Source organism: Notothenia coriiceps, unplaced genomic scaffold (assembly GCF_000735185.1).
Source record: "Notothenia coriiceps isolate Sejong01 unplaced genomic scaffold, NC01 NC01_scaffold00038534, whole genome shotgun sequence".
In the NCBI taxonomy this organism is placed as follows: Eukaryota; Metazoa; Chordata; class Actinopteri; order Perciformes; family Nototheniidae; genus Notothenia; species Notothenia coriiceps.
In genome coordinates this window covers 76,876-101,083 of record NW_011371235.1, presented here as the reverse complement: position 1 = coordinate 101,083, position 24,208 = coordinate 76,876, and the positions used below count along the sequence as shown (strand labels likewise).

The 24,208-nt window shown below is 42.6% G+C and overlaps 1 protein-coding gene across 1 annotated transcript in view; it reads left to right on the top strand.

Annotated features, from left to right (window-relative positions):
- Positions 1-24,208, top strand: part of itga8 (integrin, alpha 8) — a 35,917-nt gene that overhangs the window by 3,027 nt on the left and 8,682 nt on the right. The window contains exons 3-18 of the mRNA XM_010797851.1: positions 1,327-1,388; positions 1,998-2,043; positions 3,914-4,039; positions 4,190-4,234; positions 5,596-5,639; positions 7,465-7,521; positions 7,685-7,737; positions 7,821-8,026; positions 10,354-10,581; positions 14,867-14,978; positions 18,149-18,204; positions 18,622-18,779; positions 18,923-19,054; positions 20,037-20,104; positions 20,671-20,818; positions 22,168-22,260. Coding sequence (XP_010796153.1) covers positions 1,327-1,388; positions 1,998-2,043; positions 3,914-4,039; positions 4,190-4,234; positions 5,596-5,639; positions 7,465-7,521; positions 7,685-7,737; positions 7,821-8,026; positions 10,354-10,581; positions 14,867-14,978; positions 18,149-18,204; positions 18,622-18,779; positions 18,923-19,054; positions 20,037-20,104; positions 20,671-20,818; positions 22,168-22,260 — 1,634 coding nt within the window. The remainder of the gene's footprint in view (positions 1-1,326; positions 1,389-1,997; positions 2,044-3,913; positions 4,040-4,189; positions 4,235-5,595; positions 5,640-7,464; positions 7,522-7,684; positions 7,738-7,820; positions 8,027-10,353; positions 10,582-14,866; positions 14,979-18,148; positions 18,205-18,621; positions 18,780-18,922; positions 19,055-20,036; positions 20,105-20,670; positions 20,819-22,167; positions 22,261-24,208) is intronic.

The following is a 24,208-nucleotide window of genomic DNA, read 5'->3' as shown; positions in this document are numbered from 1 at the left end:
TTAAAGGTGGGGTATGTAATTTATTTCAGAAACACTTTTTGTTATATCCCATGGAATGCTCTTAACATCCTGATAGAAATTGAATATGTTAAATGCTTTGACAATAAATACATTTAAAAAATGTCATCTGTGGAAGCCGTGGCGCTGTAAAAAGCATGACCAATCATCTGAGCCGGCCCAGCTAAAATAACTGGATGGCCTACCTGCCTGTCAGCCTTCCATCTGTGCACAAACTTATCTCGTGCCCTCATTGGTCATGTGTGCATTCGTGTGTGTTGGAGGAGGGGCTCTGTAAGGAAGAGGCAGATTTTTTTCCGTTTGTGTATTTTTAAATTCTAGCGCACTCGAGCTGGTTTCTCCAAAATTACATACCCCACCTTTAAAGACAAAACTCTGTGACTCATAGTGTATTTGCCAAATCTCTCTTAGAAACTGCCCAAATAAAGCCTATATGTCTGGAAATGTGCATTCCTGTAGTGCTAGCAGACTGGTAAACGTGTTGGCTTGATTTTTATCTCTCTGTCATAATTTTTCTGTCATGGGTTCTGTAAATGGGATTCATGGGATTTTCCTAGCCTCCTCCCCTTCTTCATCTCCAGTTTTTATCTTTTTCTTCTACTTTCTTCCTGCGACCTCTCTCACCCTTAAGAGCGATATGAGGCACCAGCAGAGTACGATAAGGAGAAATGGAGGCTATCAGGTGGCACATCGTAAACAGCAGATCAAACACAGCCCTTATCCTCCACTCCATCATCCGCTCTGCATAAAAAAAAACGTCACACTCACATACACACAGATTCATACTGACCCTCCCTCTAGTAATGGAAGCTTGTTAAAGATCTCTATGTTAGTGTTAATCTCGTCTCGAGTAATCACATTGAAAACTCAATTGTTCTCAAAAGGGGAATAACAGAGAGGAAGCATTTCTTTATTATGTGTACAAGTAAGATTTTTCTGCCTCCAACAGCTGTTTCGCTTCATCTTAACATTCATAATCTACGACCGCTCAGACTATTACAATAACTCAAACTTTGCTAACATGTGCACGTGTGTTGTTACGCATCATTAAGCTTCACCCCAGGGTGCCTCTGAACTGTAGAATAATTTATTATGTCCACATACATTCTGTGTGTTCATGTGCAGTTTAACGCAGCGAAGAAACGCACCTCAGTGATTCTACAGCTTTATGGAAACAGTAATGAGTTTTCTTTATTTTTTTACAGTTGTAAAAACGTTTTATCTGATTGTAACGCTTTGTTCTGGAACATTTTAACTTATAAGATGCTTTTTTTCAGAGTTTGAAATGCATGTTTTTGTGGTTTTCAGATGATCCAGACCCAGAGGGACAGGGGTTTTGCCAGGCTGGCTTCAGTGTGGATTTCACCAAGGTAAAGATTGCTGCAACAGTCATACTCTTTCACCATGACAACCCCCTGCACACATCTTGTCCCCCGTCAGAGAACAGGAAGAGGGGTTTATTCAAAACATGAGACTCCCCTCTGAGATTTATGGACCCTTGGAAGATGAGAGCAAGTTTGTCCCTAGAGGAGCCTCCACTCATGATGTGACCCATTTCCTCTGAACACAATAGACCATACACACACACACACACACACACACACACACACACACCCACTCCCTCACACACACACACACACACACACACACACACACACACACACACACACACACACACACACACACACACACACACACACACACACACACACACACACACACACACACACTAGTCCAACTGCTGACCAAATGTACATTCTTCCAATGTATAGTCAATGTGAACTTTGGCCTCTGTCTCATGGTCAAACTCTACCCTCCTGTACAGGAAGCTGTCATTCTTCCCAGGATGTCAACAGGCATGACAGCCGGACTCAAAATGTGCATGCACACACATCTACACAAGTTCTTTCCCCCTCTAGTTTGAAACAGACGCAAACATATGTCACATGACTAACCCTCACTAATTGTATTTATTCCAGGAAGGAATGCTGGTGGTAGGAGGACCTGGGAGCTTTTACTGGCAAGGTAACTGCAGCCACAGTGTCTAAGCCTGTGTTTGGTTTCTTTCTTGCAATGATTTCATAAATGGGAAAGTGATCAAATGAGAGAAAAATAATGGAGATGAGTTTAACAGTCAGAACAGCCCACATATACACACATGCGCTCAGACACACTTGCCAAATCTGCAATTCCATTACAGGAGTCTTACATAGGAAAAGGTGAAAGAACTGTGTCTCTTTTTCCTCACGGCTCTCCTTAACTTTTTCCTTCGGTCGTTCCTTTTCTCCATGTCGCCTTCTGTAACAGTGTAACAGGAAATGGGTGTTTGGGTTCCATAATGAGCTGATCGGGGGGTAATGGAGTGTGGAGGTACTGCCCCTCTGCCCCATGATAAAGTGCAGAGAGACTTGAAACACTTTAAATGAGAGGAAGAGGCTGTAGGGGTGAGAAGGACAGGGGAGAATTTAAAGACTGATAGAGTAGAAAGAGCAGGGAGGACAGCGCGAGCGTTAGATGATTGTTAAGGAGATGACAGAAACAAGTTGCTGCAGGGAGAGAAAGATGAGACTTGAGCGGTCAGACACAGAGAGAGAGAAGAAGACAGATGGGTCTTCTGCTCAATACGCAGAGATCGTAGAGTAGAGGGGTGACACTTCTTAATAGGTGTAGACACAGCAAGATTGTGTCAGAGTTCAGCTGCTGAAGTGTGGCGCTACTCCCACAACTCCAGGTGTGTGACAGTGTGTGTGTTAGAGGAGTTTTGCAGATGTTCGCAGGGAGAAGAGAGACAATGACTTATGAGTTGCACTAATTTCTCTTTCCTTTCTTTTCAACTCCCTATCCGTCACGTAACAGCTCTTCATTTGTTTCGAAAAAAGTAAAAGCTCTCGCTAGATATTGACCACTCAGTGATGGATGTTTAAAAACTGCTATACAATTATTATGTTGTTATTGTTTTGGGTTGTTGTTTGGCATCGCTGCTTTTATTTCATATGGTTAAATAATAAATGTCCAGCATATAAGTCTGCACTGGCAGGCATCACAGACAGTCTAATGGACTGCTCCCTCTCTCTGCCCTCAGCGTGGTAAGGCTGGCTGCCTCCAGTTAAAACATTTCCTCCGAATGTTTATAAAAGCACTCAGCCTGGATTTTATGGGCTCTAATATACAACGATTATCTTCAGCCTTCAGCCTGAGTCATCTTAATAAAAAACTCAACCCTTCTATATACATTCTTGTTATCTCTGGATAAAAAGGCCACTTCAAATGAGCTGCAATGACTTATGTGTTAACAGTTTGTAACACGGTGTCTCATCAATCAGATAGAGGTTTAATAATGAGTTGATATAGTGATGTGTTATTCTGGGAGATAAACCTATAGTGAAGGGTGAGGGATAAGAAAAGGGAGGGTGGTGAAAGAAGAGTCGGAGGGAGGGTTAAGAGGGCACATTGCCTCCCTGTCGGTGCACATGCGCTCACACTTTAAGGAGGATTTATGGAAGGTTCAGAGCAGCCGTAGATACAAATCATTTGTTTGTTTGACCTCTTGTTCAACAGCAGAGGAAGATTGTTGTTTGTGCGTGCTCAACTATAATTCAGAATCCCTGCTGAGGAGAGGACAGGCGTTTTCCTTTAAGAGAAACAAAGTAGGATCTTCCAGCTTTTCCTCAGCCAACGATGTGTTTTAGCTCTCCTCAGGGAAGACTTGCATGTGTCGTTAGCTCCATGCAGCAGGTTTCTATGTTTCTTTAGCAAAGGGCAGCGGTGCTCCGGGCTGAAACCACTGGCCGTGAACAGATGTGACCCTCACCCCTTATTTTTCCCTCACCCAACTCTCACACTGAGTGTTTGTTTTTCTTTATCTATTTATCTCTGTGTGTGTGTGTTTGTGCAGGTCAGGTAATGACAGCGGGGATAGCCGAGATACTGAACGGCTACTCTCTGAAAGCAGTGCTGAGACGGGTTCCAGGAGAGAAACACACTCGAGCTGCTGAAGACACACACGACGACAGCTACCTCGGTAACATGCATTTACAAAACAAACACACACAAACCGTTTTCATCTGAATAGCTTTCACACATTGCATTACACACACAGTTTACACAGAGCATTGCAGACTGGGTTTTCACCAAGGCTGTGTGTCATCATGTGCAACCAATTTCTCTCTAGGTTACTCTGTGGCAGTGGGGGAGTTTACAGGAGACTCTGAACAAGGTGAGAAAGCCAACAATTCATTACAACTAACCACATGCTGCACCAGATGAATCCCTCACTTAGAACATCAGCAGGCACCCTGATGCAACGTCTGAAAGCATCAACACTTTGTTAAAGCTCTCTATGGCCGAGCGCCAGGACCACTGAGAGGGGTGCTACAGGGTGAGGGATAGGGAGTGGACAGCTGGGTGACAGTGTCTTGGTCTGAACTCAGAGGCAGTAATGAAAACCGTCTCTGTATGTCTGGGTCGTGACCCTAAGGGGACAGGACTTAAGGAACTGCTGATAAAGGGATTTCCTCTCCTCTATTTTGACTGATTAGAATGATTAGTGGCAGACCTCTTCAGGTCTAGAGTGAGTCCAGAATCTCTTCTGGGCTTGAAATATTGAGTGGGATGAGAGACAGGCACGCACACACAGGATTTCTTTATGAAAGATGTGCAGGATGGGAAAACTGCATAGGGTTATTTTTGCCAAAATAAATATTAAAAGTTATGATGACAAGAAATGTACAAGTCGTTTTATTTGTTCCGCTATACACTCTGGTGACTTGCCATCCATTTTTCAGCACCACAAATGAATCAAAACAAAAGATTCAGCTCTTTTATTAAAGAAAAATATCAAATGTGTCCAACCGCAGTCACGCTACATCAGTTTTTTAAACTATTTAAACTATTTTCTTTATTGCTTTTTCTTCAAACACTGTCACCACACACTTACTGTTCTGTAGCTCTGTCACACACATGAGACCCTCCTCTCCCAAACGCCACTCCAGCTTCCCATTCATAATTTCCTGTCTATCAGAGCCTCTTTGATAATCACCATTTAGTGGGCTCTTTAAGGGACAACTTGCGTTTACATACCCCCATACCAACCCCACATATGAACCCCCTCCGGCATAACACATGTCAGGGGGTCTTAAAGTGAGCCTTAAGAGGTTACACATGCCCGTTGATGTGATGTGTTGTGGTACGAAACTTGTTGTGGTCTTGTTTGCCAAACCCCCTTCAGACTGGGGAACTGGTCTTAACTGGGACTTCTGAGTGAAGATGGTGCTGGGAAGTTCTGGTTTATAGACTTGAGGTTGAGCTTATTGGGTAGAGCTGGAGGGCAGGAAAGGGGGGACCCTGTCTTCTCTCTCTGGGTGGGTCCCTTAGATCGTCCCTATAAGTCCACAGCTCCACACTCATCAATCAATACACAAGCACAGAGCACCCAATCACTCAGCAGCACTTTGCCCTTCTGACATGATGGGCTGGGTAGGGGATTTGAGGGTTCAGGCCTTTGACAAAAACCTCTATAAGTCTTTCTCACACATTAAAATGCTAATTTACGTCTTTATTTGTTTCTGTGTTTCTCAGAAGTGCTAGCCGGAGTCCCAAGAGGAGCACAGAACTTTGGATATGTAAGTATGAACTGACAAGCAAACCCAGAAAGAAAGAAGTTAGTTTGGTATTCCAGCAGCAACCGTTCTTACATACAGTTGACATTCGTTGCATTATAGTACACAAATACTAGTATTGAATATAATAATTATGTGAATCATATATAGCCTTCGCAGCCCCCTGATATCAGCCCAGTGGAAAACTTATGGGAGATTTAGCTGTGTCCGACTTATCTCCACCACCACCATCATCAAGGCAGCTAATTAGGGAATTTATTTTGGAAGGATGTTGTTTATGCCTTCAGAATTTGTCCAGAGCTTTGTAGACTCCATGCCAAGCATTGTTTAGTATCTGACTTCTGTTTCGCCCCCCCCCCCGCCATCTGTATGCTATTTAAACTTGACATTTCTTAAATGATGTGTGGCAGTCTATGACCTGAGTGAGATAAGAAATACAGTGTCTTTGTATACATGTATGTATGTACGTGTATGTATGTGCATGTGTACATGTGTGTGAGTATGTACACACGTATGTGTATGTGTATATGTGGGTATACATATGTGAGTATATGGGTACATGTATTACTGTTACTATTCTTTATTTCCTTATCTATTAATTTTCTTTTAATATTATCTTCTACATTACTTTACTTTTACCTATACGTGTATCTATTTATTTAGTTAAATGTATTTAATTTACTAGCTAGGACCGGGAGGGGGGGAAAGGGGAAAAAAAACTGTATAAATGTAAATTCATTGTGCCTGACTCATTAAAAAAAATATTTAAAGAAATACAGAAGGCACACATTCAGACAATAAAGTATTCTAGATGCATCTGCTTTCAGTGTTTCATATAGGATTCCAATGTTTAATGTGCTCATAGATATATATGAATTATCTGCATAGCTGCGAGACATACTGTATGTGTGTCCATGTAGACTGTGGTGTGTCTCGTGTTCTCTTATGGGAACATGTCCCCAGGGCTGAGAGTGTCAATCCTCCCTAATGACGCACAGCTTCCGCTGCATGTGGAGGGTGGTGACCCCACCTAACCCCACTAACCCTTCTCCACACAAAAACGACCCTTAACCCTAACCTGCAGTGCAACTCTTTACACAGCACACACACACACACACACACTTTGCAAGAGTGTGTTTTATGTCTGGACATTGTGGTGCGATTGTGCTCCTTCCTGTACAGACAGTGCACTGTAGGTGTCATGGAGGAGGGGGCTTGCAGCTCACAGTAGGGGGAGCATTATGAGAGATGCAGGGCGGCCATATTTGAGGCCTGGCACTGAAGTGGCTGTCAACTCTGATCAGGTTTCCTCTATGAACAATCTGACAAAACAGATTGCATGAAAGTTAACGTTTGAGCTGGTGTTTTAATATTTGTGTTTACACATCCTCATCTGTCTGTGTTCGTAAGCCTATCCTGGTTTAGTATGTGTTTGAGAAATCTGTGATTGGGTCCTCCAACGTGTGTCCTCCTGTGTGTGTACGTGTAGCCCCCGGCTGTCCCCATGTGGTTGTTATTTTAGGTCTTATGAAGGAATTCTCAGCCTCCCCCCTCCGTCTCTCCATCGACCGGGGTTAAAATGGGGGGGGAAAGAGGGAAAGATGAGGGGGGGAAATGGTAAAGGCACAAAGATGATGACGGTGGGGGAGGGCTGGGAAAAAAAGAAAAGAGGTTTCAGTAGAATAAAATAGGACTCTTTTTTTTGCATTCTTCATGTGCCTGTTTGTCAGACTGCTTGGCCATGTTTGCTCTTTAAGTGCTTCAAGGAAAACTCTGGTGTTTCATTATCCCTCTGTATTGTTTCTGACAGTCTATTGTTTTTTTTTAGGTTGTCATGATCAACTCCACCAATCTGACCTTCATCCAGAACTTCACAGGGGAACAGGTACTGTAGGAGCATCACTTTATGCCATATTGCAGGGCTGCATGTAAACTGCTGATATGGGTGTTCATTCATTTTGAATGGGCATGAACATACATTTAAATAAAGTAATGTAACCAGATTGGTTTTACAAAATAATTATGCCCCTTCCTTGTCCATTTCTCAGATGGCCTCCTATTTTGGTTACTCAGTGGCTGTCACTGACCTTAATGGAGATGGGTAGGTAGAACATGTCTTTGTCACCCTAGACACATACTCTCTTTTATCTATAGAACCATTGACACTTCAGTTTATGCTCCCAGGACCGACGATGTGCTGGTTGGGGCGCCCCTCTACATGGAGAGGGAGATGGAGAGCAAGCCCAGAGAGGTGGGGAGGGTCTACCTGTACCTGCAGATGGCCCCACTCACTTTCTCCAAACCTGTTCCCCTCACCGGCATGCACACCTTTGGGCGATTTGGCACGGCTATAGCACCGCTAGGAGATGTCAACCAGGATGGATACAATGGTATGTTGAGAGGATGAAAGCCAGATAGAGACAGAGAAGAAAAGGGAAAGACGAGATAAAAAGGAAATTGAGCCAGATGAAGTTCATCTAAATAAATATACAAGATGAGAGCGATAACACAAAGAAAAATGAGAAGGAGGTGGGAAATTAAACAGAATCCTTTTCATTTATTTTGTGTGAGTGCATGAACCTCTTTCCCTTGTCTTTGTCTGCCTATGTCCATCTGCCGTTTCTCGATGACAGACAAATCTTTTTATGTGTTTCCTGTGCCTCTCGGTCTGTTTTGTCTCGGACGGAGGAAATCCTATCATATGCTGCTGCTTGAGAAGGCTTTAAGCTCTTCAGCCAATCAGGAAGTGCGGCGATGAAAGGTTGTCTGCGTGAACTTGTTTCCTCCTGTGATGATCATGGATAAGGCCATGTGTGTGTAAGAGTGTGTGTGGATTGGAGTTATTTTTAACTCACCAGATGTGACCTAAGATAAAATCATTTGGGAATTTCTGTCCTGCAGCCCAGTGTTCATTCCTCTTCAATGTGTTTGTTTTATCCTCACATTCATTGAACAAAGACACACACACACACACACACACACACACACACACACACACACACACACACACACACACACACACACACACACAAACTAGTCCGCCTGCTGACCAAATGCTCCATAAAGCCAAAGCATGTTTAATGCTGCTTTCAAAATAAATGAACTGGTGCACATCTTGGCTTCATATGACATCAATCCCGCTGATTTATGTTTTATTCATTCATAGACAGCCTGCGTTAATGTGTGTCCCACCCTTTTAAATGCTTTAACCATCAGATCAATAACCATTGGATCAATACTGAAGCTTTCTCTGTCCTGTAACAGACTGTAAATCACATCAGGCTGTCTGTCTGGATGTGACCGTCTCTGAGGAGGAGATGGAGCGGGCTGATGTGACATGTAGAGAGAAGACTTGTTGAGAGTTAATCTAATGAGTCCATGTCTGGGAATTATTTAATTATTCAGCATTATGTTATGGCGTCACCATAGAAACATTGCGACCAGGGTTTTCAGCAGGGTTTACCTGTGCCCTCGTTTGCATAATCACTGACAGATACCATTTCTGTCTGTGATGACACTGAGCCTCTTGCTTTGCACATAACAGAGACCTCATCACTCCTTTTCAAATGTTGTCATAAAAGCAGAACCAGACCCATTTCCTCTCATCTTCATCGCTTCATCAATGTCAGCTGTAGAAAGAAACGTTACAATTGAACTAATTCAAGTTGCCATCTGGCTCTTTTTGTTTTTAATATATTTTTTGATCGATCCTCTCAGGCTGTCTGCATTGCTCACAAAGTGTCAGCCTGTTCCCCTCTGAGCGAGACAATCTACTATAGTTTTGGTCTCAGTGATCACAGTGGGTGTTCTGCTGTTTTGCTGTGGATGTCTGCATTGTGTGGGAAGTTGTTGAGCGATGCCCATAAGCGACTTTCACATTATTTGAAGACTTTTTTCTTAAAGTAAGATGTTTTTTTGCACAGCTATTCAGTTATGTACACATCCCCACGCATAGACACACAGACGTGCGCACGCACAGGCTCATATATACACTTGCACACACACATGGTTGCATTTATCCTCACTACCCCACAATCTGCTTCATGTGGAACTAGTTGTTTAGGCTGAGAGAGAGAGGGGGTCCGGAGACAAACAGGATGTCTAGAGGTGTATGGACAGTTACAGTACTGAGGGTCACTTTTATACAGGACAGTGCAATATCTGGACATCAAGAGTATGCTAGAATAATCATACAGTTTTCATATAAGGACAGGTGCTTGAAGTATGTTAATGATGAGAAGATTGATACCACCCTCATATCTGTTTGGCAAGTTTTGAGGTAGAGCCGGGAGACATTAGCTAAACTCACAGACCGGATGCAGGTGGAAACAGATAGCCTGGCTTTCTCTAGGGACTTACATTTAAATAAATGCATTTCAGCCTCTCTAAAGCTTGCTAATTAATTATACTATATCTGCATTGTTTAATCCTGAACACAAAGTAAGTTGTGAGCCAGTTAGCATGCTGATGTTAACATTTAGCTCAGACTCAAACAGTACCCAGACAGAAAAAGATATAAACAAGATTTTAAGATAAGTAAAATAAATGGAAATAACAGAAGAGGTAAATGACCATGCTGACATACAGTAATCCCCCAGTGCAGGTAAAGGACGGTCAAGCTCTTTTCCTTCTACCTGCATGTTTTCCTCTGCTTCTGTCTCAGGGGGGCATTATCCCTGCTGATGTCTAAACCATACGTGTTTGTGTCATCCCTTAGACGTGGCAGTGGGCTGTCCGTTCGGAGGAGAGGACCGTGGAGGCAGAGTATTGATCTTCAACGGTAACAGAGACGTGGTCACGCAAGGCCTGACGCTGAGCCAAGAGCTGAAAGCGGCCGGGACCCCCAGTGGCAGCTTGCCTGGATATGGATTCACTCTGAGAGGAGGCCAGGACCTGGACAGCAATCAGTATCCTGGTAAATACTCACACTCGCGAGTCAGTGTGTCTCCACTCAATTCCCCATGTTACAGTCAAAATTCTTCCTCAAGCTTGCATTCTTTTACTTTTCCACTTTCCTTGCAGCTCCTCTCATTACAGCCTCCCTCCTCTTCAATCTTGACCTACACATTTCATGCTTCCCCCCCAATGTACTCCTACCTACCATTCCCATGTTTTCCAGCTTTGCTTTTCTTCTCCTCTCTGTTAAAGTCATCAGTCAGAAGTAGGGGGTAAAGGAAAGAGTGCCAATGAACTGCTGCCGCATCAATTCTTTAGGGATTTACAGTACTCAAGAAGGAGAGAAAACACAAGATTGAGAGAGCGAGAAAGAAAGAAGCATAATAATACATTATCCGCATGTTCAGTCTGCCAGACATTCAAGCCTCAACCCATATCCCTAAACTATGAGCAGACAATACAGCATTCAATCAAATTACATTCAGACAACTGCCACCTACTTACTTTACCAGACGCCTCCACCTTCTGACCTTAGAAATATCTTTAAAAACCTCACTACGATCCTAAGAAAGCTGCAAAGGAGGGGAGAAGTGCAAAGCTGTTTATATACTAGAGTTTTTAGAACAGAAAATGTCCATTTTAAACAAAGCCGGCCTGTAAAACCACAGTTTTACTACCTAATTTTCTCCCTAATTTAGAGCCACTCTGCTCCCAGCACTACTCTGGCTTTGTGCTTCCACAAATTAGCCTGAAAATGAGAATTTGTTTAGTTTTACCTTTTCTTTTCTTTGCCCCCACTCCCTTTTTTCTTTTCATTTTGCTATTATAACAGATTTCTTCATTCCACAAACAGGATATCAAGGGAAATACACACACAGGAGTACACACAAGTTCACATGTGTGGCTTTGATCAGTTTCACTGGCAGCTAGAGAGTGTATGTTGAGCGTTTGCCAGGCTCCGGGTCAAAGCGAGACCTTGTGCAGACCTACAGCAAATCAGAGTTCCCGGATTAAAAACATTGTACAGTTAATACACACAAAGGGGCAGCAGGTTGAAACCAAGGCTGGTGGAGTAGAAACTCACGGGTGGCATAGCTTTCTGCCAACACACACCAAATAAACATGCACACACACAGACATGCAGCACTTGTGTCGTCTGTCATTAGAGAGCTGGCTGGCGGAAGTGAAACACACACACACACACACACACACACACACACACACACACACACACACACACACACACACACACACACACACACACACACACACACACAGACGAGTGTCGTTAGCAAAGTAGTAAAGTCACACTGTTCAAAGGAGCCGAGATGTTTGATCAGTATTATGAGAGGACTGCTCAGGCGTCTGGAAGGCCTGCTAAAGATGCCATATGCTCCTGTAGAGGTTACATGTTATTAGTCTATTGCAAGAACACAGAGAGAGGAAAGGAGGATGATTAAACTCCACTTTTAGCTTTGGTGGTTTTGTTTTCTACAAGATTATGTCACATTCTTGTGTATTTATTTAAAGCTTACAGTAGGAAATGAAAGCAGGAAGAGGCACGAGATGACAAAGAAGGCAGAAAAGCAATAAAAAAGTCAGCCACTGTTAAACTCAACTGCACATGATAGGGCTTCATTAAACTACAGATAACTTTGGTGGCGAGCATGACACAGAGTTGATGTTTCACTGTTGCAATGGAGGCCAATAGGCAGACTAATGCTCAGGCTAAAGGCTGGAGTTAAGGTGGGGATCAGCTGTGTATAAGAAGGGGGTCAGATTGCCTACGGGTGCGTTTCAGGTTCAACCATGAGGTCAAAAACTGACAATGTTTTACCTGTCAATCACACAACTTGCATAGAGAGTTACAGGCACAGAAACATGTCTGGGTCGAGGATTTGCATGTGTGTGGTGGCGAGGGGTCATTAGGTGGGTCATTAGATCGCTAAATAGGTGTTTAATTTATTATTAGGCTCCGTGTCTACTCATATATTTAGTGACCATCTTTTGTAGTTTGCCTTTTCATCTTAAAAGGGACATTTAGATTACATTTCATTACATTCTTTGAGCAATACTCTATACATTATGTTACCTTTTTATGCCACTTCTTGTTTACTCAGGCATATCGTTTTTTCTTTTATTAAAAAGTTAAATTGGTGCAAAGTTAAATAATCAAACCTCAATGTTATGCACCAAATCAATTCCTCCCCAATTAGGAACGGCTGACTACCCCTGTCTTTAGTGTGAAATATGTACTTCCAGGCCAAAAAGTGTCTACAATGTTTATTGTAGCTGGCAAGTTACCAAAGCTTTAAAATCACACACATGTATCCAAGAATTAAGATATCCTCTATTTCTCAAGCCGCCTCATTTTCCACTGAGTGCCATTGACCTTTGGCATCTCATCATGGAGGCCAGTCCCCTGCAGACAAACGGGCCGTGAGGGCAGGCAGCCAGTGACAGCTTGACAGTCTGTCTAAACTCTGGTTGGAGATTGTGTTTTCACAGCCCAGGACAGACACCATCCACCCAAGCAGCTCAGTTACAGACAATACCTGCCACCAATGAGTGGAGTGTATATGAGAGTGCACACACTGGTGTATCAGCCCATTTGTGCGTTGGTGGTTCGGTGCGTCTCTATACACGCTCACCTCAAACCAACAGTGGCAGGCGAGCTTTCCTGTACTTAAGGAAATGGGATTGACAGGGAAAGGAAAGTGGGACGTTATTTGATTTAGCCATTTGGAGCAGCCATGCGCGCACTCACACTCTTACACACACTTAACCCCAAAGGTGCCCTCTCCACATATCAGTCTCATGTCATATAGTGGTTTTGAAAGCAAACCAAAGAGTGACGATAAGGAGAACAGACAACTACTGTATCAAAAACCCCAACACATGGCAGTGGGGTTGGATTCCAGGTTATAAAACTCCAGCAGCAGGATGGACAGAGGAATTCGGACTGGGACTGCAGTCCTCTCTTTCTCTCGCTCTGCTAAAACACACCTTGCTTCTGATGGCTTTCACAGATTGCGGTTTAGGGCCTAATGCACTATCCTTTGCCCTCCCTGTTCTTTCTATCACTCCCCCCTCTTCCTCCTCCTGAACTCTTTTTCCCCCTTTTCCGTACCTCTCCAACTGCCCCACAAAAATCCACATCTTGAGGTCCTTTCTCGGTGCAGGATTTTCGATACAGTACACACAGAGAGCCACACACTCATAGCGAACCCCAGGGGAAGAAGGACAGGGCCTAAATGTTTAATGTTGTGGTTTCAGGGGGACTCAGTGACTGCAGCCAAAGGCAGAAACAGATGTGCCTCTCTCAGATTCAATTAGTCCCTTTCTTCTGAAATACTCAGGAGAGGAAAGACACAGCAAATGACAAGCAATCACTACAAGAGTGCACTTCCAGCAGCTTAGTCCAATACTGCCTGCAACCCGGTTAACACAGCACTCACCGCTGATAGGCGCTGATAGTCAGTTGCTTCTCAAATAAGAGTACAGCATATGATGTGTTTCAAAGTTTTATGTTTCTGTGAATACATTTTTGGATCATTTATTGCCTTTATTTTCATTTTTTTTTGTAATGTAATAGGTCAAACCCTTAATGAATACAAAATAAAGAAATTATTTAATTAAACGTAACATAAGCTGCAGCCGCAGTTGCTTTTCACTGGGCAGCATGAGTTTATTCTGTCTTTCTCATGATCACACACGTTTTGCTGCATCTGGCAGTGGTGGCTTGAATCCATTAAGTGCCTCTCTTCAGTTTCACATTGTTTTAATCAGCACTCGTTTGTGTGCCTGTCTGTTTCTATGTGAGTGTGCGGCTTTCAATGGTATGTGTCCCCTAACCGCAGCCATTAAATACAAAGCTTTATTTTAAACTGATGAGAGCCAATCGAAAATGTGTGTTCATCACAAAAACCATGAAAAACAAATACAAATCACATATAGATGAGATCTGTTGCTGCTTACAATTAGGAGCTGTTTGGAAATGTTGTTGCTTAGCGAAATGTGATTGGAGCGATGTGAACTTTCTAATGGCGCTGGAATGCAGCATGGGGTCCCTGTCTCGCAGCACACACACACACACACATATGAACACACACATGAACCCACAATCACTAACGCATGTTGTGTTTATGAATTTAGTCTTGGCTGGGTCATGTGTAAAAGGAAAATAAAGAAAATGCTGGTGATATCAGAAAGTCAAGGCTACATTAGTGTGTGTGTGTGTGTGTGTGTGTGTGTGTGTGTGTGTGTGTGTGTGTGTGTGTGTGTGTGTGTGTGTGTGTGTGTGTGTGTGTGTGTGTGTGTGTGTGTGTTGGTGAATAGGTCTCAAGCTGTGGTGTCTGTGGAAGCCGAAATGATCTTGACTCCAAGAATCCTGAACCCCGATGACCGACAGTGTCACCTGCCTGAAACAGACATCATGGTTACCTGGTAAGAAGAGCATGTAGGAAGTCTCTAAGAACCATTATTATCTAAATACACAACATTTATCGAATAGAATAGAATCGGAGGAATGAAACCCTCTTTAATATTCACACACACACACACACACACACACACACACACACACACACACACACACACACACACACACACACACACACACACACACACACACAAGAATAATGTACTGCATGATACTATCCCTAACCCAACTGACAATTATAAGACTTTATAATAGATGTTTCTTTTATATAATCTTCTCCTCACTCTTTACCAAACACCTCAATATTGCTGTAATTCTTTCAGCTGTGTGTGTAGACTATCCTCCATCTCTTTTGGGAATGAAATCGTGGGGGGGCAATAGCGTCCATCAACGCCACACTCAAAGTCAATACAGTATAGTATTTGAGTTTACTCAAATCTCTACAGTTAAAGGGTTCAAAGTCTTAAAGAAGACTAATGAGGCCCACGCTGCTCTGATCCCCTGAGCAGTAACACAAATCGTACTGCTTATACTGTTTCATAAAACGCTATGCAGTATAAAGTATACACCTTCACAAATCATACTGACAGATGTGACAAATATTTCACCCCTGTGCTTTAGACGTCTGCCATCAACAATGATCAGTGACTGCGAGTATTATGCAAAAATGTAGAAGCGCACTCATATAACCTGGAATTGCTGATTTATGAGACCCTGCTATTAATTTAATACGGCATAATTCTATTTTGATTACGTTATTGTTCCTGTGGGTAGCGAGTGGCTTTGAACAGTCTGGGGGTGAGTCTAGTTGAGGGGAACGGGCCCAAAGGCTCCTGCTGCCTCGCCACAGTCTATTGTTGCTTCAAACTTATTGGGGCTGAAACCGCTGTAGGACTCTTTGGAGGGGAGAAGTGTGCTCGGCTAGTTGCCATCATGGTATCTGTGTGTGTGTGTCTTGTGTGTGTGTGTAGTGGTCTGTGAGGGTTGGCAGCGAGCGAAACGGGAACAGGGTTTTGGCCGGATTGACAGAAAGAACTAAACTGTGGAATTCTATCAAAACATAACTCAGCTTATTTAAATAAACTGCCGTAAAGATTTGGTCGCAGCTATGGAGTCAGATAGGACATGGAACATAGACACACATGCAGAGAGTCAAACAGCAGTAAGTGGAATTAAGGGATGTCTGAGGCTCTTGTGTTTCAGATTTTGTATTTGTTTCCCTGGCCTGCGGTTAGAGCTGGAGAAACCACGGCGGGAGGTCAGGTCCAGTTCGCACCGCTCATGTATTACCATTACATCTGAGTCACAGGGTTAAGTATCACATTTTTGGGGGAAATAATTGCAATATTTTTAAAACCCAGGTGGTCAGTTAAAATGGTATTTCCAAAAGACCCTTCAAAACATCTGGAAATAAATTATCCACTGCATATTTGTTAAGTATTTTACTTATGATCACTAACCCTATGGAAAATATGAATGTACAGTATCTTGCACGTGTTTAATACAGTAGTGTCATACAAACTCAAATTTTTGGCAACCAATATTTGTTTATTAACAGTGTACAACTACTTTACTTGTATATAAAAAGGGCTTGCTCATAGAGATAAACCACCAAGTCATCACTCCTCCCAGCTAGTCAAGTTACTGTTTCGTACATCACTCATGCAGGAGGCAGCTGTTGTCAATAATCTCTCAGATCTAACTCTAGCCTATACCTGTATACAGATAAAGTCAGAGACTAGCTGGTGAACATAGTGAAGTATTTTGCAACTAAAGAACAGGACGTTTTCCCCAGGAGTTAGAGGAGATCAAATACAGAGCTGAAAGAGAGTGATTCGTAAACTAAAATCCATTGTATGTAGAAAAACCTAACCACAATGAATGTTACTGTTGCTCTGGAACTCTAGAGGCCAAAAGCAAAGATTTTCCTCATTTTCGAAAGATGTTAAGGAAATAACTTTTCCGAAAATCACATGCTTTTACCATTTGACTCGAATGTAATGGTGATACATGAGAGGTACACACTGTGGCTAGAAGGATTAAAGAGTGGTGGAAAACGAGGGGCGGGTACTTAATGACCAGTGTTAAATTGAACCTCCTTACTCATTAAGTGGACCCGGGGAAGTCGGGGAAGGGATTTATTGTGCCTGTTTGCAGGCAGGGCCGGATAGCGGGGTGGAGCACAGATGCATTTTGGGGAAAATTACATACTGTAATGACTAACCCAAGCTACAGAGTTGTTGTCTGTAAAATGGGGGTCATTTCCGTGCTGCATACACTTAGGTTTGAAACACACTGCTTATTAGAGTCACACTTGAGCACACTACCCTAAAAAAACACTCACATGCTTACATGCAACACCTATTAAATACACATGAAACCACCTGGAGAAGTCAAAATGACTTAGGGGAGCAATTTTTAAAATAGAAACATGTATTTTATCGCACGCATAAACTCACAGCTGCATCACATATTGAGAACGCAGGGAAACTAGCTCATCATGATTGTGTCATCTCAGCGAGATAATTATTAACAAACACACACGCATCCATTACATCTGCTTTTGGATGTTGGGGTTTGTGGAGTAAACCCAAACAGACAATATTCACATGAAGTCATTTCCCCTCGTGCCTCATTATGCTTAGTCTTCAGAATCAGGAGCATTGCGTCTGTAAGCTTCCTCAGATTAGTGCATATTAACAGCGCTCAGCTCCCTGTGTGGGAGTCTCTTTCCTGTTCTTGATTAAAGGGGCGATAAGACACACACACATTCACGTTACACATATATTAATACACACTGAAATAGAGGAAATGCAGAAATGTTTCCCAGTCTCCCATGTCTAATTGAGGGCCTCACAGGGACCTCAGCGTGGTATTTCACTGTCCCCTGGAGCACAGTCAGGAATAAGTTCATTTAGTGGTATAGATATTTTTTTTCTAACTTTGTGATGTATGCAAATATGAAGGAAGTATTATGTCTGCAATAATACCATGTTAAATGTTCTACGATAAAAGGTCCCAATAGTAATTTGACTTTTAAACGTTGGCACCACTGTGGATGTGCGTCAAAAGACAGCAAGAGTGTTAATAATTGGTTTATCATGCTAACAGTAATCACAATCTTCTCCCTCTCTCTTGTCTGTCTCTTTATCTTCATAAAATGACTTTCCTGCAGTCTGAAGGTGGAAGTGTGTGCAGCAGTGAGCGGAGTGGGGATCCCCAGCTCTGTAGGTAAGCAGCTGTGCACTGTGTGGGCGAATGACAGAGGGAGGGAAAAGAGAAAAGCACAGAGGGAGGGACAGCAGTCAGAGCTAATGTATCCAATGTATCTCTCATAAGAGTTTCCTGCTGTGAAACTGCAGCTCTGCCGCGCCGATCATAGTGGAGAACAAAGAGTGGAAACAAGAATAGGGTAGACAGCGGAGGTGTAAAGTACTGTTTCCACTTTCTAATGATGCCCTGTAGAGTAGAGCCCCTCCATGGTGCCTTACTTCATAACTAATGGGATGTAATGTACATTTAAAGCGAACAAGCGTGTGGATTCAACAGTTAAGGAGTTTCTGGATCGCCTATTTCACACTCAATGTCAATGCTTTTCTCTCACCTCTCCATCCGTCTTCACCTCTTTATCATTACTTCCTGTTCCAGACCTGAGAGCAGAGCTGCAGCTGGACTGGTTGAAAGGCAACAGAGGCGGAGTTAAGAGAGTTTTGTTCCTGGACACGCAGCAGCCTCAGCGCACAGGGCTCCTGAAATTGGGACACAACCGCCCACGTTCATGCCTGAGCTACACCATGTACCTGAGAGTGAGCAAATCACACACTGCACAAACATATGTAATAGCTTTTGTGTAATTCTGTGTATTCACATTTCACATTTCTGTTCTGTTCGTAAAACTAAACAAGGTTGACTTACTTCATATTTTCACCTCTTTCTTATGCTTTCTTAGGAGGAGGAAGATTTCAGGGACAAATTGACCCCGATCTCACTGGCTCTGAACTACAGCTTGGCCCCCCCATCTCATGGCCAAAACCTCCCGCCTGTCCTCAACCATTACAGCAGCACCTTCCTTCAAGAGCATGTGAGTGGATATATACAGTATAAGCATAATATCTTACCTACATATATATAAGGTTTAGTATTGTTCAGATTTTCCATTTTGGGATTTGGCTATTTTGTTTCCTTCAATTCCATGTTTGTCCATCATGGAAAAGGGTCCCTCCTCTGTTGCTCTTTCTGATCTTTCTTATTTTTCCCCCAGTTAAATTGTTTCCTTTTTGTGGAGTTTTTCCATATTCAAAATTGGGTTTCTTAGGTTGAAAGGTGTCATATGCTGGATAGATTGTAAAGCCCCTTGAGGCAAGTTTGTGATTTATTATATTGGGCTGAATAAATAAGACCGAATTGACTTGAAGCCCAATTCTGAGCACATACTGCCACATTTAGGACTTGAGGTTATATTTAAGTCACTCGTTCTTTAAAATGCTTGTCTCAGACAGGCACACACACATCATCTGTTTTACCTTTCAAGCTCAACCTTACCTGTTCACAGGAAAGATCAGATGGTCAAGCCTGTAAACATAGACATTCTTTCCAAGCGAAAGTTCATCATTCACAAACGTAACTATAAATAAATCAAAACTTCCCTGCAGGGCAATATATGTCAGGCGGGTGCAGGTCAGTCAATGAAAAATTAAGAAAGGGCCAACAAAACAGCTTTGGCGCAGCTCCAAACGATATAATTATCAAAGAAGCTAGTCTCTTGAAGAAGACAATGTTTTCCCTTCCACTTGAATGTTAGATTTAATACTAAGAACAGTGGAGAAACGATAGAGAAATAAGGAGAAAATATTACAAAATCTTAAAAAAAAAGAAACTCAGCGCTAAGTCGGTGCAAACTTAACCCAAGACTTTTGACCCTTTTTGCATGTTAAGAGTCTATATGTTTACAGCACCTGCATCCTGGTGGGTTTGTTACTATTTTGGGCTTCATGATGATGTCCAGTGTACCTTAACAATTTCCTCATGACAATCCCCTTCTCTGTGCCCCTCTTCCTCCTCAGGCTTACATTCTCCTGGACTGCGGTGACGACAATATTTGTGTCCCCGACCTGGAGCTCTCTGCCAGCATGTAAGACTGACACCAGCACCTCTGACCTCAACCTGTAAACACTCAACACTTCACACTCACCTAAGAAACTAAGAAAGTATGCCTGTAACTCCTCACACAATGAGCAAAGTTTACACTCAAGTTGCTCACATTATAGTTCCATTTACCATATGGTATGTGTGTGTATGTGTGTGAGGGTGTTTGTGTGCATACGTGAATTAGCCTACTCTCTTTATAGTGTTTCCAGCTGTACGATATCTCCATGGCACCGTTATACAAACATCCTGTCACCCACACACACACACACACACACACACACACACACACACACACACACACACACACACACACACACACACACACACATGTTTGTCCGGGTTAGGGGTATTGCATTCCATACAGCATGAACCAATAAGGTCCAGTCCTACAAAATTATAGACTTAATTTGAAATTAAAACTCGGGACAAGAGTTGAACATTCTTTTATGTATCTGCACCAAAGTGCTTTATTTTCTATGTCTTTTACATGACTGAAAATACCCCTTTCTCTGTGTTCTTCTCTCCTTTTTTTATAAAACACACTCACAGGGACAGCTCAGAGCTGGTGATTGGAGACGATAATCTGGTCATGTTGACCATCACTGCAGTGAACCAAGGAGAGGGAGCCTATGAGACAGAGCTCCACACACTGATCCCACCGGAGGCCGACTATATTGGAGTAGAGCGTAGAGTGGAGGTAAATAAATAAACACACCAACACACACATTTGTCTTAAATCTCATTTTTTTATATTGAGAGCCAATGGAGTGGAAACTTTAATAGACATAAAGTAAAGAGGAAGCTGTCTCATCATGATTGATTACCAAGTGGTCCTTTGAAATGAGGGAGTTTGCTATTTGAGCAGGGGCGGTTCTAGGCAGGGCAGGGGGTCAGTGCCCCCCTAACACTGACTTTGGACCCCCCTGTGGCCCCCCTGAAAATAAAAATAGTTTATGATTAAACGATTTCTTGCCTGAAGGAATAGGCGGAACTAACGATATTTGTCATTCTAGTCGGACCCATTAGAGCAGGGGTCTCCAACACGTCGATCGCCTGGCGTAATTTCCACTGGGGACAGGGGGGACATGTCCCCCCCACTTTTCGAAATCCTGTTTCCCCCACTTTACAAATATGTTTATTATTCTTTTTGAGCGCAAGCCGTCTTCGCCACAGAGGAGCACACAGCCTCTGTGAGCAAGCGAGACAGAAAGAGCACACCTTTATCTAGTTAATATAGTTGTAAAAAATAAAGTAAGACATCATTTCAATGTGTACTATAGGACAGTAAAAAAAAAAAATAGTTTAAAAGGGGAGTGATTAGTAAAATATGCATAAATAAAAAGAAAGAATGCTAACTAGGTAACATAAGTTAAGATTAAACAAGTTTAAGTGATTTGTCATTGGTTGTGATCATATTCTAAAGATGTGTTGATTATTGAAAAGTATAAAGCTCCCTTTCAATAAAGGCCCCCAGTCAATTTGGTCTATAACCACCACTGTTTTTGAGGCTGCAGTTACAGTATGACATCACATCCTGTTGTGTCTCTGTGGCGTGTGTTTGTTTCGAGTGATTAAGGCGAGGCTATCAGCAGGTTATGCTTTACTGGCAACAGCCCAAAAGCCCCTATTCTGATTTACAAGCTGCATTAGTGACCACGGAAATGGATAGGGTCAACTGCTTTGTGTGCAGAGTGTGTGTGTGTGTGTGTGTGTGTGTGTGTGTGTGTGTGTGTGTGTGTGTATATCTGTGTGTGTTTGCCCGTGTGTGCGCTAATGAGAGTGTAATGGGGCTGTTTGATTGATGAGGTTGTTAGTGTCGGAGTATTCATCACTCTTCCTCTCATGCCTTCCCCCTCCCATCACTCCATCTCTTTTCCACCCTCTTGCTCCCTTCCCCCTTTGATGCTGTTATCCGTCCCTCTGTTGTTCTTTTATTTCCCCTCTTGACTCTACAATGCTCCCCATTTGCCGCTTTCATTCACTTTTGACTCATCATCTCATAAACTTGACTTGTCTTTCTCTCCTCTTCTCTTTTCTCCTGTCTAGTCCCTGTCTCAGCTGAACTGCGAGTACAAGATGGTCAATGAGTCGAGAATGGTGGTGTGTGACCTCGGGAACCCAATGGTGGCTGGGACAGAGGTGAGTTTTTACACCCAAAAGCACAAACACACACACTTTTTCAATAAAACATCCCTTTCCCTGTCGAGAAGCTGCCACTGTTATTCCTCAGGTTTAATTCACACTGATTGATGGTTTGCAATGTTTACTGATCATTACCTTGACCCTCATTCCTCACACTGTGACTCCCCATGCTTCCAACTCAGTGTGTGTGTGTGTGTGTGTGTGTGTGTGTGTGTGTGTGTGTGTGTGTGTGTGCGTGTGCGCGTGCGCATAGGAGTATGTGCGGAATGTAATAATAATCCATTTAGCTCTTGGATGGATGACACATGCAGGAAGTCAAGGCTTTGTTATATATAGAGTGGGCCTTTCCTACAGTACATGAAATCCTACAACACCGGTGTACGTATGTGTGCCACAAAGCATGTCACATGTGCTTTAGTGTGTGTAAGTGATAAAGTGTGTGTATTACCGTAAATGTAGGGTCTCTAAAGGTGTCAAGGTCGCCACAGAGGTGCATTTTCAGCTGTTAAGGCGATGCAAGGTATATTGATGAATCAATTATGTGGTCATGTTTCACTGTTGGGGGTGGAGAGCACAACAAGGTAATCTGAAGGAGACAAGGCATGTGTATATGAGTATTTGCGGGTCTTTGAAAGTGTGTGTGTGTGTGTGTGTGTGTGTGTGTGTGTGCGTGTGTGCGTGTGCGTGTGTGTGTGTTTTTGCTCCCTAGCCGTCCAGATGTTTCCCATATTTAACTCTCCCCTTGCCCCATTGGACGTTCAGGAATCTGTGAGCTTATGCAGAACATACTTCCATATACCCCATACACACTGAAGCTACATTGTGCAACGAAATAGTCGCTGGAGTTCACTCCTTGTGCCACATGACACAGCTGTAGTGCATCACTGAGCGGGGTGAGAGGTACAAGCCTGAAGGAAAGATGGTTTTGGCTTCAGTAAGCACATCTGCCTGCCTGTCTCTCTAATGCTTTTTCTTTTGTCCTGATTTTTGTACAATGAGCTTTGTTGGAATTGAACATATTTTGCAGCAGCTTTGGTACCAATCAATGGTTGATTACAAAAATGTCTGGGCAACGATTCAAATAATCATATAGAATAGAAAAGAAAACTTTTAAAATGATGTTATATTTACACTTTTGCTTTATGAGAAGCTCAGTTATACTCACATCAAATTTAAATGCACAGCTAGTGGAAATCCGCATTAATGAAAAAAGTAAAGCCTTTATATATTTACACAGATTTAAAACCACAGGTATGGTGTGCAGGTATTGTGTTTTTTCGCCATAACATGTGAAGTCTGAGTTTGGTCTCACAATGTATGAGTCATTTGTCAATATGATACTTATATAAATCATAACCCCGAAACCCTATATTTAATTCTCCTCATCTAAAATGTTTTGAGTGTCTGGCCTCAGGCCTCTGTTACTGGGCTTTTTAAAGCTTTTTAAACACAGCAACAGAGCCGTGACTGTTAAATTGTTATTCGTTCCAATGGATGCCAATGGTGACAAGTCTGTATGGCTGACATAAATTATTATAATGCCTTCTCAAACCACTGCCCCACATAAACCACTTCTCCCAGCATTATTTTAAAGAATCTTCTTTTTGCCAAAATGTGGTTAAATGCATAACTTGGCAAAAGCTTTGTAGCTTCGAGAAGGGCAGTAACCAAACACAGAAGCAGTCTATTCAGACATATTGTGGAAAATCATAATTATTTGAAAAATAAATACAGCGTATAATCTGGCAATATTGCACGAGTGGTTTGAGAACATTTCTATAGATGTTTTGATGATTTTTTTCCACCATAAAAAATGTACAATCTGTTGTAAGCTAAATGAAGCTGACTACAGCTGATGGGCTCTCTTTAAACCTTTACAGCTGGGATGTGACGTTCAAAATATTTTTAGAGACACAGATGACCTCTTCAGACTTTGTTGCACCGT